The sequence below is a fragment of the Halichoerus grypus genome, chromosome 12 (assembly GCF_964656455.1).
Source record: "Halichoerus grypus chromosome 12, mHalGry1.hap1.1, whole genome shotgun sequence".
Classification (NCBI taxonomy): Eukaryota; Metazoa; Chordata; class Mammalia; order Carnivora; family Phocidae; genus Halichoerus; species Halichoerus grypus.
Window position 1 is genome coordinate 99,866,263 of NC_135723.1, and position 14,460 is coordinate 99,880,722.

At 66.3% G+C, this 14,460-nt stretch overlaps 1 protein-coding gene across 1 annotated transcript in view; it reads left to right on the forward strand.

Moving 5' to 3' along the window:
• LOC118554778 (SCO-spondin-like) overlaps positions 1 to 14,460 on the forward strand; it is a 53,553-nt gene that overhangs the window by 38,375 nt on the left and 718 nt on the right. Inside the window, 32 exon segments of the mRNA XM_078059837.1 lie at positions 188 to 284; positions 395 to 594; positions 956 to 1,122; positions 2,265 to 2,425; positions 2,613 to 2,836; positions 3,021 to 3,062; positions 3,231 to 3,386; positions 3,913 to 4,122; positions 4,294 to 4,461; positions 5,249 to 5,380; positions 5,482 to 5,728; positions 5,992 to 6,144; positions 6,227 to 6,273; positions 6,474 to 6,818; positions 7,177 to 7,350; positions 7,947 to 8,077; positions 8,322 to 8,446; positions 8,670 to 8,716; positions 8,992 to 9,270; positions 9,612 to 9,770; positions 9,940 to 10,056; positions 10,521 to 10,659; positions 10,798 to 11,000; positions 11,160 to 11,287; positions 11,390 to 11,532; positions 11,642 to 11,688; positions 12,460 to 12,677; positions 12,923 to 13,001; positions 13,004 to 13,017; positions 13,170 to 13,230; positions 13,527 to 13,657; positions 14,253 to 14,403. Of these exon segments, the coding sequence (XP_077915963.1) occupies positions 188 to 284; positions 395 to 594; positions 956 to 1,122; positions 2,265 to 2,425; positions 2,613 to 2,836; positions 3,021 to 3,062; positions 3,231 to 3,386; positions 3,913 to 4,122; positions 4,294 to 4,461; positions 5,249 to 5,380; positions 5,482 to 5,728; positions 5,992 to 6,144; positions 6,227 to 6,273; positions 6,474 to 6,818; positions 7,177 to 7,350; positions 7,947 to 8,077; positions 8,322 to 8,446; positions 8,670 to 8,716; positions 8,992 to 9,270; positions 9,612 to 9,770; positions 9,940 to 10,056; positions 10,521 to 10,659; positions 10,798 to 11,000; positions 11,160 to 11,287; positions 11,390 to 11,532; positions 11,642 to 11,688; positions 12,460 to 12,677; positions 12,923 to 13,001; positions 13,004 to 13,017; positions 13,170 to 13,230; positions 13,527 to 13,657; positions 14,253 to 14,403 (4,695 nt within the window).

The window sequence follows — 14,460 nt, forward strand, 5'->3', positions numbered from 1 at the left end:
CCCGCGGATCCCATGGCATCCCGGGCCTGCCCCAGGTTGGGGCTTCCATCTCCCAGGCCCACGATCTGGGGCGCCATGGGGTGAAGGCTGAGAGGGAGGGAGGTAGAAGGCAGTGGGGTAGGAGGAGGGATTCAGGGTGGGGGGCACACTGAGCTATCTGGAGTCCCACCCCCACTCGTGCCTTCAGGGATTCCTGAGAACCACAGCCGGTCAGCAGGGCCTGGGCTCAGCTCCTGGGAGAGCCTGGAACCCGGAGAGGTGGTGACTGGGCCCTGTGACAACTGGTGAGCCCAGGGAAGCAGGGGGAGGGGAGTGGGCTGCAGAGCCGGGCAGTAGGGCCCTTGGGGGAGGTGGCCGGGGTCCTGTCTTCTGAAGCCCCCTTCCCTGTCCCCAGCACCTGTATGGAGGGCATCCTGCTGTGCCGGGAGGTGCCTGGCTGCCCCGGCCCTGGGGTGTGGGGTTCCTGGGGTCCCTGGGAAGACTGCAGTGTCTCATGCGGAGGAGGGGAGCAGCTCCGCTCCCGGAGATGTGCCCGGCCCCCCTGCCCTGGGCATGCCCGCCAGAGCCGCACCTGTCACGCCCAGGTCTGCAGAGGTGAGCCCCAGCCCAGGTTCCGGCCTTGACGCTCTAACTTAGGTGGGATTCCCACGTTGGCCTTTGACGCGGACTCAAAGGTGCCTTTGCCCTCTTCCATCCATCCCCGTGGGCTGCCCTCCCCCCAGGGCCAGTGGTGGGCAAGCAGAGGAGGAAGTAGCCAGATTCAGGGAGGGGAGCCTGTGGGAGGGTGTGACATTGGCCCTGAGGGGCACAACGCAGGGAGGATATCGTGGGCACAGCTGGGGAGCCATGGGAGGGCGGGCACAGGGGCGAGTAAGCAGGTGGCAGGGTGGGTGTCGAAGGAGCCCCCGCGGGCAGCACAGGCCAGAGCCGGGCCCTGATGCAAGTGTTGCCCCAGCGGCAGGCTGCCCGGCTGGACGTCTGTACCAGGAGTGCCCGCCCGGCGAGGGGTGCCCCTTCTCCTGCGCCCACGTCACTCGGCAGGTGGGCTGCTTCTCCACTGGCTGCAGGGAGGGCTGCCACTGCCCCGTGGGCACCTTCCAGCACCGCTTGTCCTGTGTCCAGGTCAGAACCCTCTCAGCCAGGAGCCCAAGCCCTCCCTCCCCTCCCCTGCCTTTCCTCCCTCTCGCCCGCAGCTGCTCAGCCCTGCAGACCCTGTCCTCTGGACAGCGCCCCACTTCCTCACGTGACCCCAGGCAAGCGTTCGGCCTGCCAGGCTGTCTGAGGCCTTGGCTGCCCAGGGCAGTCAGGCAGAGGTGGAGCTCCCCGAGCGGGCAGCTGGGGTGACGTCGCCGGTTCCCCGGAACAGGGGCCTTGCCTTGCCTCCTGCTCCTCCTCCGCATGAGATACTGCAGTCTTCCCAGGGACCCCAGCAGCGGCTCCCTGGCTGCCAGCTCCCATGGGGGGCTCCCGCGTGGACCCGCCCGTGACTGGCGTAGGGCCAGGTGCCCCCCTGTCCCCAGAGCACTTTCCTGCCAGGCCCAGTGCTCCCCATGCCATTCAGGCCACGGCCGGGAATTGTGGGTCCTCACTGCCCCCTTTCCCTGCCGCACCCCGGTGGGGAAGCGTACCCTCACCTTTACTCTGCCCCGGACTCCGTGTCTCCCGCTCTGGGGTCCAGACAACAGGCAGGTGCCAGCTGTGCTCTGCGGAGCTCTCCAGGTGCGTGGGGGTTTCTGTCCCCGGCTTTAATCCTAAGCTCGAAGCCAGTGTCCGGTGGCTGCGCCCAGCCAGAGCTCCAGAATGCCATGCCCAGAAGGGCCTGAGCAGCCACCTGCTTGACGTAGAGCTGATGACACTGCGTGAGCTGCAAGGAAGGAAAGGGACACACCGAGTCATGCAGACAGTTATCGGTAAAACTAGGGACCAGGTGTCTGATTCCTGGCTGAGGCTCTTTCTGCCTCTGTGTTCCCTCCAAGTCCCGCCCTGGAAGGGCCTCTGCTGACCCTGCCTGGGTCCTAGCTAAGTGCTGTATGCGGGAAAGCCACTGGCCATTTCGGGTCAAGTTCATAGGCCACTAGTCTCTCCCGTTCACAGCCCTGACTCAGGTAAATGGTCCCACTTGCTCCAGGGAATGCTCTTCTGGGGCCCAGAGCACCCCCCCGCCAGCCTCACATGCCTTCCTCCCCGCCTGCCTGGGCCACAGTGCAGAGAGCGGGCACCGGGCCTAGGCGATTGCACCTTCCCCTCTGCTCCCGCCCCGCCAGGAGTGCCCCTGTGTGCTCACCGCCTCGCTGCTGTGGGAGCTGGGAGCTGCCGGCGCTGACCCTGCGGCTCGCCCCCCCGTTCTGGGAGAGGGCGGTCAGCCCCTTGGGCCTGGGGATGAGTTGGGCTCAGGCCAGAGCCTTCGTACAGGCTGCAGGAACTGGTGAGGGGATGGCGAGAGTGGGGGAGATTTGGAGCCAAGGGAGGGGGAGACACCGGCTGCCCTGCCCTTGCCCGGCCTGACTACCCTTGGCTCTGTCCCTTCACTCTTCGGGGTGGATACCCTTGCCCACCCCTTTTTCTCTCAGGGTCTGTCCTGCCCGCCCCTCACCCCCATGCCCTTTCCCCAGCTCCTGTGTGCATGGGCAGCTGTTTTGCTCGGTGGGGGACTGCTCCAAGGCTGCCGATGGCTTCAGTCCCTGGGGGCCATGGGGCCCATGCTCCCGGTCTTGTGGTGGGCTGGGCACCCAAACCCGCAGCCGCCAGTGTGTGCGGCCCTCCCCAGCTCCAGGCAGCCAGGGCTGCGGTGGGCCCCGCCAGGACCTCAAGTACTGCCCCAGCCCAGACTGCCCAGGTGAGGGAAGCGGGAAGGGCGAGTCTGGCTGCGTGTGGGGCCTGGAGGGCCCATGGGAGACCCAGCAGGAGGGAAGGGCTGAATCAGATAGTGGTGGGTTTAGGACTGGGCCACCAGCCTCAGGTTTGGTCCTGGGGCACTGCAGACTCAGAAACATTCTGAGCAGGGCTTTTCTTTGGCACAGGGGCTGGAGGGTCCACAGTGGAGCCCGTGACAAGCCTTCCAGGTAGCCCAGACTCCGTGGGTCCCAGCCCAGACTGGCTGTACCCCTCGCACGTGGCCTCCCTTTGGGAAAACAAGCCCAGAGCCTCCTCCCTCCCCAGCCCTGCTTCCTGGGAGGCCAGGAGCCCAGGGTTGACTCAGCAGGAGATGCTTCTCCCTTCTATCCCCGCAGGCAGCTGGGGCCCATGGTCCCCGTGGTCCCCATGCTCTCGCACCTGCACAGACCCCACTCACCCTGCTTGGCGCCGCCGTACTCGCCTCTGCCTGGCAAACTGCACCGGGGGGGACGCGTCACAGGAGCGCCCTTGCAACCTGCCCTCCTGCACAGGTGCGCCTTCCAGTCTTGACCTCTGACCCTGACCCGTGTCTGAACCATGGCCATCCCCTCTAAGCCCAGCATCCTCCCTCCAGCAGCACATTCTGACCCGAACCCATGTCCAACCTCCCAACCCGACATCTAATACCCTTGAAGCAAATACCGAGTTCTCAGCCTGATACGGAATCATGAATCCGTGTGTGACTCTGGACCCGGGGTGCTCTGTGCCAGGCTGGGCAGCTGTTGGGGCCTCCAGGCCCTGCCCACACCGGCAAACCCTCACTTGTGTGTGTACTGAACACTCACCCAATTCCCATCCAAATCCCTGAGCATCCCGGTGAGTCTGGGACCACGCACGGCCCCCTGAGACCTCGCTGCCGAAGCCTCACAACAGCCGGCATCAGATCCGAAACGGGACCCCAGAGGTCTGGATAAGGACCTGGCCGGCCCGGCGGATGAGGAGCTCTGCACTTGGGCTGAGGTGGGGGAGTGAGGGCCGGCTCCAGCTCGCGTCGTTCCATCCTGTCCCGGCCCGCAGAGCTGCCCCTGTGCCCCAGCCCTGGCTGCGTGGCTGGGAACTGTTCCTGGACCGCCTGGGCCCCATGGGAACCTTGCTCCCGAAGCTGTGGGGTGGGCCAGCAGCGCCGTCTGCGGGCCTACCGTCCCCCAGGGCCCGGTGGGCACTGGTGCCCCGACATCCTTACCGCTTACCAGGAGAACCGCTTCTGCAACCTGCGGGCTTGCCCAGGTGAGGAGGGCTGCTGAGGACCAGCGCAGGCCCTTCCCTGGTCCCAGGGCCTCTGTGGCGCTTCCATCTTAGCCCGGGACCCTGCCCCAGGCTCCTGGTGCACGGGGGGGGGGGGGGGGGCTCTGCCTGAGCTAGGTCATCCCTCATGTGGCCCTTCTCTCCGCCACGCAGTGCCTGGAGGCTGGTCACGCTGGAGTCCCTGGTCCTGGTGTGACCGGAGCTGTGGGGGGGGCCGATCCCTGAGGAGTCGCAGCTGCTCAAGCCCCCCACCCAAGAACGGGGGTGCCCCCTGTGTTGGGGAGAGGCACCACGCTCGGCTCTGCAATCCCTTGCCCTGTGGTATGATGGTGGGGACATCGCATCCCTGGTGGCCTTTGCCCTCTGCACAGCTCTCCCCATCCCACCCCTAATTTAACTCCCACGACACCTTGTGACGGAGACACTCAGTAGCCAGCAGAGAAAACTGAGGCCCGCAGGGTCCGATGGCGGGATCTGGGTACTGCGCACAGGGACTCGCTGTGGCCAGGGCTGAGCTGCCAGAATGCTTGCCCCTGCCTGCCCCCACCCTGCACCAGAACTTGTTCTTGAAGTTTTGCCCACCCCCCAGCTCCTGAAAGACCACCCAGCCCGGTCAAGATTTCCGGAGGATTTGAGGGTTACAATCAGGACTGCACCTGCTCCTGGGGTGTGGGCGGCCACTTCCAGACACGCCCCTCCCAGCTTCGGCTCCTTATTGGTCCTTACTGGTCCTTCTGAGCTCCCCGACCCCATGGACCTTGGTTACACTAGGGCTTTCCACCCTCATAGCCCCCCAGGTGAACACAAAGGAGCTGTGTAGGTGAGCATGTTCTTAGATGCACAAATTCAGTCCAGTTCAGCGACATTTTGTGGGTGCCAGGCTAGGTGCTGAGAACCCCCAGGTAGGTAAGAGGGACTCCCTGTCACGCAGAACGTCCCAATCCCAGGGGTCTCCCCAAGGCCCTATGTTTCCATGGGCACCAATGTGGGGAGAGGGATGGGAGTATAGCTTCATGGAGGTAAGAGCAGTTCCCGGGCAGGCAGGCAGAGGGTTTCTGAGCCCCTGTGCTCAGAGCCCTCTTGACTCAGGTCCTCCCCGTCTGCTCAGAGGAGGGCTGCCCAGCAGGCATGCAGATGGTCAGCTGTGCCAACCGTTGCCCCCGCCGCTGCTCAGACCTCCAGGAGGGGATCGTGTGTCAGGACGGCCAGGCCTGCCAGCCGGGTTGCCGCTGCTCGGAGGGTAGGGGCGGCCCCGGGCCCGCGGCGTGTCAGAGCGGCTCAGTGGGAAGGCCGGTGGGCCCCGGGTGCCGGCCCGGCTCTGGAGGGCTGCCTCCCCCGCAGGCTTCCTGGAGCAGGACGGCGGCTGCGTGCCGACTGGGCACTGCGAGTGTACAGATGCCCAGGGCCAGAGCTGGGCCCCGGGCAGCCAGCACCAGGAGGCCTGCCGCACCTGCACCTGCCGGGCTGGGCGCCTCTCCTGCACGGCTCAGCCCTGCCCACCGCCTGCCCACTGCGCCTGGAGCCGCTGCTCAGCCTGGAGTCCCTGCAGCCGCTCGTGTGGGCCCGAGGGGCAGCAGAGCCGCTTCCGGTATGGGGCTGGGCCAGGCTAGCGTCACCTCCCCCAACCCCAGTCTCCCACTGCCTGGACTCGGTCTTCCTCTCTGATCCAGAGCTCCTGGATCCTGCCCCCCCGTGGCATACCCTCTGTGCCCTGGCCCAGCTCTTGGCCCGGGTCATCCGTGCTTTCTTTAGCCGCCCCAGGTTTGCCCGTCAGGTGTCTCACCAGGAGACCGAGGAGTGATGAAGGGCCCTGGGCTATCTCTCACCTTCTCTGCCCCGGGCCCCACCCAGGTCCTCCACATCGGGCTCATGGGCCCCAGAGTGTCGGGAGGAGCAGTCCCAGAGCCAGCCCTGCCCTCAGCCCCCCTGCCCACCCCTGTGCCTGCACGGTGCTCGCCTCCACACCCTGGGGGACAGTTGGCTGCAGGGCGAGTGTCAGCGGTGGTAAGCCTGGGGCAGGGGCAGGGACGGGGTGGCACTGTCCTGCCGGAGGGCAGCGTCCCTGAGTCCGGGCTCCTCCCCTCAGCTCCTGCACCCCGGAGGGCATCATATGTGAAGACATCGAGTGTGCAGGTCTGGGCTTTCATCCCAATCCCACCTTCCCCCACCCTCCTAGCCTCAGGCCGGCTTGCTTGCTCTGTCTCGCATTTCCCTCCTAGCCCTATTCACCGCTGCCAGCCCCTGTGCCATGAAGGTCCTGACCAGCCCTCCGGGCCTTTGCTCCCCCCCCCCCGCCCCCCGGCTTCTCTAACCTCGCCTGTGCCCTCCCACAGTACCCGGGGCCTGGACGCTCTGGTCCCCCTGGTCTGAGTGCCCTGTCTCCTGTGGAGGTGGAAGCCAGGTTCGCACCCGGGTCTGCATGGCCTCGGCCGCTGACCGCAGCGGGGCCCCCTGCCTGGGCCCTGGCACCCAGACCCAGCGCTGTGGATGGCAGCCTTGCCTGGGGCTGCTGGAGGCCTGCTCCTGGGGCCCGTGGGGGCCCTGTTCCCGCAGCTGTGGCCCAGGCCTGGCCTCCCGCTCTGGGTCCTGCCCGTGCCCACTGGCCGAAGTCGACCCCACCTGCAATGGCACCTTCCTCCACCTGGACACCCAGGCCTGCTACCCAGGGCCCTGCCTAGGTGAGTGTGCACGGCGCAGTGAAGCCCCCTCCCCTGATTTCCTGCCTCAGAAAAATTGAGCGAGTAACATGGTTTCCCAAACCCCAGATTTGCCCCCTCAAATGTGTATCTATCTCCCTGATATTGTGTCTAGTTTCTTTCCTCTTCTCACCATCTCTTCCTTTTGAGCTCTTTGGGATGCGCCCCTCGCCCCTGGGTGACAGAGAACACAGCGAATTAGGACTTGTCTGAATTCTTGGCTCCCTTTTGCCCTTTCGCTGTGCAGGGTGTTGGCTGGGGCTGGGGAAGAGTGGAAGGGAGGGGAGGGAGGAGGGAGGCTGGAGGAGCCTGGCTGGCACCCCCCCACCTTGGTCCCTAGAGGAGTGCCTGTGGAGCAGCTGGAGCAGCTGGACGCGATGCTCCTGCCAGGTGCTGGTCCAGCAGCGCTACCGGCACCAGGGACCAGCGCCCGCAGCGGGAGCGGCGCGGGGGGGCTCTCCCTGCACGCGCCTGGACGGCCACTTCCGGCCCTGCCCCGTCGGCAACTGCTCGGGTGAGGCCCTGAGAAGCCAGACAGCTGAGCCCCGGCAGGGCCTCCCAGCTCCTCTCCGAGCCGCCGCCTCCATGCTCCGGGCCCTCGGAGCTGCCTGCACTGAGCCCTGCCCTCAGCAGCCCGGTTACTCCCCTGCCTCGCCCTCAGCTACTCCCGCATCCCCGCGGCTCTGCTCCTCTCCCCTCCCGGCTCCGCTGTGATTTCCCCGCTTTGGAGCTAAAGGCTTTGTCCACTTGTAGCAGCCCCCCGGGCACAGAAGGTCTTGCCCACCTCCAGTGGTAGCCACCCTCCTGTCCCCCATCCGCCAACCCCGGGAGCACCTGCCAGGCCCCTAGCTCCCCGAAGGCCCCATCCTCCACGCAGCTACCTGGCTCTCCGCGGCCCAACCATCATGACCCTTCCTAGAGGCACCCTTGGGGGCCGAGTGGGCGCTTGATGGGGCGACACTAGCCAGTCCTTAGGGCAGCCTGGGGGCAGGTTTGCACTCTTACAGGGCGACCCCAAGGGGCCTTGAGGGGATCGTGTCCTGTGTGCTCCGGGCTTGGGGTGGAGGGTGTCTCTGGGCGGCCCCCCACCAGCCTCTGTTCCCCCCACAGAGGACAGCTGCACACCTCCCTTTGAGTTCCGGACCTGTGCCCCGCCCTGTGCCGGGCTCTGCGCCACACACCTGAGCCATCGGCTCTGCCAGGACCTGCCGCCCTGCCAGCCCGGCTGCTACTGTCCAGAGGTGAGGGGTGGGGCTGGGGGAGGTGCCCCAGGAGAAGGGGGGCTCTGTCCGCACTCCTACGCTGCCTCCCCTCCGTGATGCCTGGGTGACACCCCTCCGCACGATGCCCCTGAAGAGCCCCTCACATTCTGCCTCGTGCCCACGTGCCCACCACTGGCTCACCCGCCGTGAGCAGACACAGTATGGCACCAGGGTACAGAGATGGCTGCCACACAGCCCTGTCCCCGTGTCCCCTCCCGCTCAGGGGCTGCTGGAGCAGGCGGGGGGCTGCATTCCCCCAGAGCAGTGTAGCTGCCTGCACCTCACAGGAGAAGGAGCCACGGTGACCCTGGCCCCCGGGGAACGCCTGCACCTGGGCTGCAAAGAGTGGTGCGTGATGGGGGCAGGGAGGCAGCATCAGAGGGCTGGGGTCAGGGGGTGCGGGGCGGGGAGGAGACCCCACAGGGAAATCCCCCAGGCCCCGGGCCCAACTCCAACCTCATCCTGCTCCAAATGAGCCCAGAGCTCAGGTCGCCCCTACAGCAGTCCCCCAACCACCGCTCTGGGCTGAGTCTTGCCTCGGCAAACCTACCCCGACCACCCCCTCCCACAGTGAATGCCAGCACGGAGAACTGCAGTGCACCAGCCAGGGCTGTCAAGGTAACTCTGGACTTGAGAGACCAGCTGTCCCCATTTGCCCAGGACTGGGGGCGAGGGGCGGTTTCCTGAATCTGGAACTCTTGGTGCTAGGACTCGGACAGTCCCAGACAAACCAGGACAGTGGGTCACCCTACCCTGGCTCCCTGACACCTCCTACAGCCTTTCCCATTTCCAGCCCGTCCTGGTCATAACTGGGGCTCCTCCCTCCCCATCCACTGGGATCTGTGGTCTGGGGGAGGGCCCCTGGGAAGGTGCCCACTCGCTGCCCTTCCTAGGTCTTCTTCCTCTGAGTGGGTGGTCCGAGTGGTCACCCTGTGGACCCTGCCTGCCCCCTGGCGTGCTGGCCCCTGCCTCCAGGACTGTGCTAGAGGAGCGCTGGTCTCAGCACCCAGCTGGCCGCTCCCCGACCTTGGCCCCCTGGCTGGCTTCGGAGCAGCACCGCCATCGCCTCTGTTTGGACCCTGAGACGGGGAGGCCGTGGGCTGGAGACCCAGACCTCTGCACCGCCCCACTTAGCCAGCAGCGCCTCTGCCCGGACCCGAGGGCCTGCCAAGGTAATGAGGAGGGGCAGAGACCAACAGGGCAGGAGGGAGCCTGAAATGAGAGTGGTGGGGGACCTGGCCAGGTAGGGCTGGGCCATGCTGTTTATTTCAGTAGCCAGGGGGTTAGCAGGCCTGCTAAGCCTCCTGCTTGCCCCCAGGGCCTGCTGGATTTCACGCTGGGTGGGCCCGCAGCAGGGAGCATCCCTGCAGCGGCTGAAAAGAGGAGGAAGGGGGTCTGAGGGGCTCAGGGCATGTCAGAGTGTCTGCAGGGCTAGAGCCCTAGGCCTTGGGGTGGAAGCAAGAGGCAGAGGGGAGGTGGGCCCTGGGTACTGACTTCCATTTCATCTCCCCAGACTTATGCCAGTGGAGTCCTTGGGGGCCCTGGAGCCCCTGCCAGGTGCCCTGCAGTGGAGGTTTCCGGCTACGCTGGAGAGAGGCAGCGGCCCCCCCTGGAGGGGGTTGCCGGGGGCCATGGGCTCAGACTGAGAGCTGCAATGTGGGGCCCTGCCCAGGTAACCCCCATGGCAGCATCTGGGGGGAGGGGCCAGGGACTGTAAGTAGAAGATAGCGCCTGAGCGGGATGTTGCCTCTGCTCCTAGAGGCACGCGGGGGAGGGGAGGGTGCTGTCCCGGGGGCCCAAGAGTTGGCCCCCAACACAGACTCCTACCTTCTGGTCCTCAGGGGAGAGCTGCGAAGCCCGGGACACCGTGCCCACCCTTGACTGTGCCAACCGATGCCCCAGAAGCTGTGCCGACCTCTGGGACCGCGTGCAGTGTCTGCAGGGGCCGTGCCGCCCAGGTGGCCAGGCCCGCCTGCAGCCCCCCCTGGGAGCCCTAGGGCCTCTGAGCCGGGCAGCTTGCTTCGCTGCCTCCTGCTTCCCGAGAGCATGAGACCCGTGGGTGGGGGCGTGCTCCTGTACTGGATCATGGGTGATAGGGCAGCCAAGTGGATCCTTGGGTCACTTTCGGCAACCGGGTAGGGCTCCTGCATAGAGCGAGCCTTAGCCAAGATGGGCTGTGTCTGTGAAGATGCTCTCAGGCAGCCTCAAGGGTTCCTGGGGTGGGACCCACACAGGGCGGGCTAGAGCGACTCCTTCCTGTGCTCCAGAGGTGGAAACAGTGTGGGGGCTGGGGGTGGGGGTGGGGGAGGGTGCTCCAGGGTCAGCCTGAGGCTTTGGACTCCAACTGGCGGCCAGGGGGTTCCTCTGTGTGTGCCTGCCGGAGCGCTGAATCTTGCTTGTCCTCCCCACCCCCACCCCCCAGGCTGCCGCTGCCCCCCTGGCCAACTGATACAGGATGGACACTGCGTGCCCATCTCCTCCTGCCGCTGTGGCCTTCCCAGCCCCAATGCCTCATGGGTGGTGGCCCCAGCTGAGGTGGCACAGCTGGACTGCAAAAACTGGTATGGCTGCCCACTGGTGGCCAAGCGGGGGGCTCGGGAGCTTTGGGTGGGAGGCTTGGGGCAGGTCAGGGTTATGGGCATTACTGGGAAGCAAAGGCTCCGTTCCCCTTGACTTGTGCCCTTGACCCCTGTCCACAGCACCTGTACCAACGGGTCCCTGATGTGCCCACACCACGAGTGCCCTGTCCTTGGGCCTTGGTCAGCCTGGAGCAGCTGCTCTGCTCCCTGTGGTGGGGGCACTGTGGAGCGGCATCGGAGCTGTGCGGAGGGTCCTGCGGGGGTACCATGCCAGGCCCGGGACACAGAGCAGCGGCGGGAATGTAACCTGCAGCCCTGCCCCGGTGAGCACCTGGGGTGGTGGGCACCTGCCCTTCCCTCTAGTGCCGCTGAGCTCCGGCCCCCGTCCCAGCTGGCCTTCGCCAGGGCAGGGGGCCGGTCGGGAGACAGTCCCTTCCCCGGAGCTCCACCTCACTGTCTGTGCGCTCCGCCCCCCCCCCCAGAGTGCCTACCTGGCCAGGTGCTCAGAGCCTGTGCCACCGCGTGCCCACGCCTCTGCTCGCATCTGCAGCCTGCTGCCCCCTGTGTGCAGGAACCCTGTCAGCTTGGCTGCGGCTGCCCTGGAGAGCAGGTACGTGCAGGTGCCATGTCCCGACTCCCGTAGGGGGAGCAGGCAGGTGGGGGGGGAGGGGAGAAGTGGGTCTGCGTATAACTGGAGCCCGCACTGCCCCAGCTGCTGCACAATGGCACGTGTGTGCCCCCCGCTGCCTGCCCCTGCACCCAGATCTCTCTGCCGTGGGGCCTTACCTTGCCCCTTGAAGAGCAGGCCCGGGAGCTTCCCCCAGGGACTGTGCTCATCTGGAACTGTACCCGCTGGTGAGGGCCAGGGGGCTGGGTGGGGAGGGGGTGGAGGGCAGGGCTGCTGAGAATGGCGGCGGGGAGCAGGGCCTCGGAGGCATCGGAACCCATGCTTCTGTCTTCCCAGTATCTGCCGAGATGGAGCCTTCAACTGCTCCCCAGCCGACTGTCATGGTGAGATATGGCTGTCTAGGCCCCTGCCGTCCTTCCAAAGGCAGGGGGGGTGGTTGGCCCTGCTGAGGGCAAAGGCAGTGCTATCTCTTTCAAGAAGCCCCTTCCCTGCTCTGTCCACAGTGATGCTGACGGCATTCCTGTGTGTGCACAGAGCAGGGCTGTGAGCGATGCAGGAAGTGGAGGGTTCTTTCCCTGCAGAGGAGGAAGCAAAGGTTGAGAGCGTGAGCTAAAATAGGATCCTTGTCTGGCAGTCCCCAGGCAGGTGGTATCTGCCCTGTGCTGTTTTGCCCCCATCTGGTCAAAGTCAACAGGCCTTTGCTAAGGGCTCACCTGTGCCCCGCCCCGGCACACTGGGCTCTGTGTGGATTCAGAGACACACAGGTATGGTGAGCCCCGAGCACCCCAGCCTGGTGCTGCTGCTGAGGGCAGACTGACCCACCAGAACAGAGACAGGAGATGGTTTCTGGCCCACTAACAAGCAGGCTGCACCCACAGGACGGGAAATCAGTGCCACAAGAGGAGAGGTCGAGGTGGACAGGACTAGTCAGGGGAGGCTTCCTGGAAGAGGCAAGATGCGAGTTAGGCCCCGCTGGTATTTGGGAAGGTGGATAAGAGCAGAGGGCTGTGTCTGGAGGCCTACAAGTGCAGAGTGGGCAGCACTGGGGAGGGAGGAGGGACCCTAGGGGTGCCTGGCGTGGGACGGGGGAGAATCGAGGCTGGACCCAGGGCTGACCTGAGTGGTGGTGGTGGGGGGGGGGTCTTCCCTGGCAGAGTGCCCCTCCGGGGAAATGTGGCAGCAGGTGCCCCCTGGGGAGCTGGGGCTGTGCGAGCGGACGTGCCGGGAGCCCAACGCCACGGAGACCCAGGGCAGCTGCAGTGCGGCGCGGGCCCCGGGCTGTGTGTGCGGGCACGGGCACTTGCGCAGCCAGGCGGGCCTCTGCGTGCCCGCGGACGGCTGCGAGTGCTGGCGCCGCGGGCATCCCCACCCGGTGAGACCCCGCTGCCCTCCTCAACCCAGGCCTCCCTCCCGTCCGCGGGCTCCTCCCCTCTGCACCAGGGCCATCCCACTGGGACAGTCTCTGGGCTCCATCGGCCCCCCTCCCTCCTGAAACTCCTGTTGCCGCCTTCAGTCTCTGGCCGCTGGTTTCAGGAAGGGGGTAGTAGCGTAGAAAAGCCTAACCAGCAGAGAGATGGAGATCCAGGTGGAGAGGAGGATGTCCCGCATTCTCCCCAGCCCGGATCCGAATGGCAGGAGGACTGTGACAGCTGCCGCTGCGTCCGCGGGAGGAGTGTCTGCACCCAGTGCTGCCCCCCCCCACCTGTGCCCAGGTACCGCCAGCAGCCCTGCTGCCCTCTCAGAGCGGCTCCCTGGGGTCCCTTCCTGCGTCCCTCCCCAGAGGCTGGTCTTAGGGCCTCGAGCAGGCAGTGCCGGGGCGCCTGGGCCATCCTCCTGAGTGGGCTGGGGACCACTCCCTCTGCAGGGCGAGGTGACCGTGCAGGAGCCAGGGAGCTGCTGTCCCACTTGCCGCCAAGAGACTCTGGGTATGCAGGGGACCTGGGGCACTTCCTGCCGTGCCTCTTCCTGCTCTGGGCCCTTCTCCCAAACTGCCCCCATGCCCACCCTAGGAGGCCTGCCTTCCCCAGTGCTGCCTACCATGAGGATTAGCGGAGTGGAGACCCCTAGCGCTGCCTCATGGCACCTGGCCACCCCTGTCCCAACAGCCGCAGGTGCCCTTCGGGTCCACACGCTGCTGTCCCCTTCACACAGAGTCCCCTCGTGTTGGCCTTCTCTCTCTGCCGTGCCCCCACCTCCTGCATTCACCTGCTCCTCCCCACAGAGGAGCAGTCAGCCTCCTGCCGGCATCTCACCGAGCTGCGCAACCTCACCAAGGGCCCCTGCTACCTGGACCAGGTAGAAGTGAGCTACTGCAGCGGGCACTGTCCATCCAGCACCAACGTCATGCCTGAGGTGAGCCAGGGGGCTGCCGTGCACCCTGAGGGCCTACTACTGCGAGCCTAGACCTGGGCAAAGCCCCGGGGACGTGAGGGACGCGGTCAATCTCAAGGGGATACAGATCAGAGCCCGGGTGAGTTTTTACCAAGGTGGTGGCCTCCACCTGCTGCTTGGCCCTGTGACCCTCCACCGGGCTTGGGCTCCAGAGCCTACTGCAGGCCTCCACCCCTGCCAGGGGGGTCTTCTCCTGCTGTGGGCCTACCAGGACATGGACAGGAAAGGCATAAATTAGGAGCTAAGTTAGGCTCCGAAATCACAGCCCAGCCTATAGTGAGAAGCTCTGTGGGACAGGCCGTTTGCACACAGCCTCGTCCCAGACATTCCTGGCAAGGCGTTATGAGCATGTCCCAGAAGACGGACTGGGCTCTGCCCTGCACTTGCTCTCCTCGGACCCAGAGCCCTGCTCCTCCGCGACCCGGCTGGCTGCCCCGCTGGGCGAGGAGTGTTGGGATCTGGCCCTCCCCGGGATGGGAAAGGCCCCCAGAGGGAAGGCGGGTGTTTTGGGCCAACGCGTTTGGCCCCGCCCCAGCTCAGCCACGCCCCCCCGCAGGAGCCGTACCTGCAGAGCCAGTGCGGCTGCTGCAGCTACAGCCTGGACCCCGAGAGCCCCGTGCGGATCCTGACCCTGCGCTGTCCCGGCGGCCGCGCGGAGCCGGTGGTGCTGCCCGCCATCCGCAGCTGCCAGTGCAGCGCCTGCCAGGGTGGGTCTGGGCGGGGCCGGGCTGCGGCGGGGGCAGGCGGGGGGCGCGGGGGGGGGC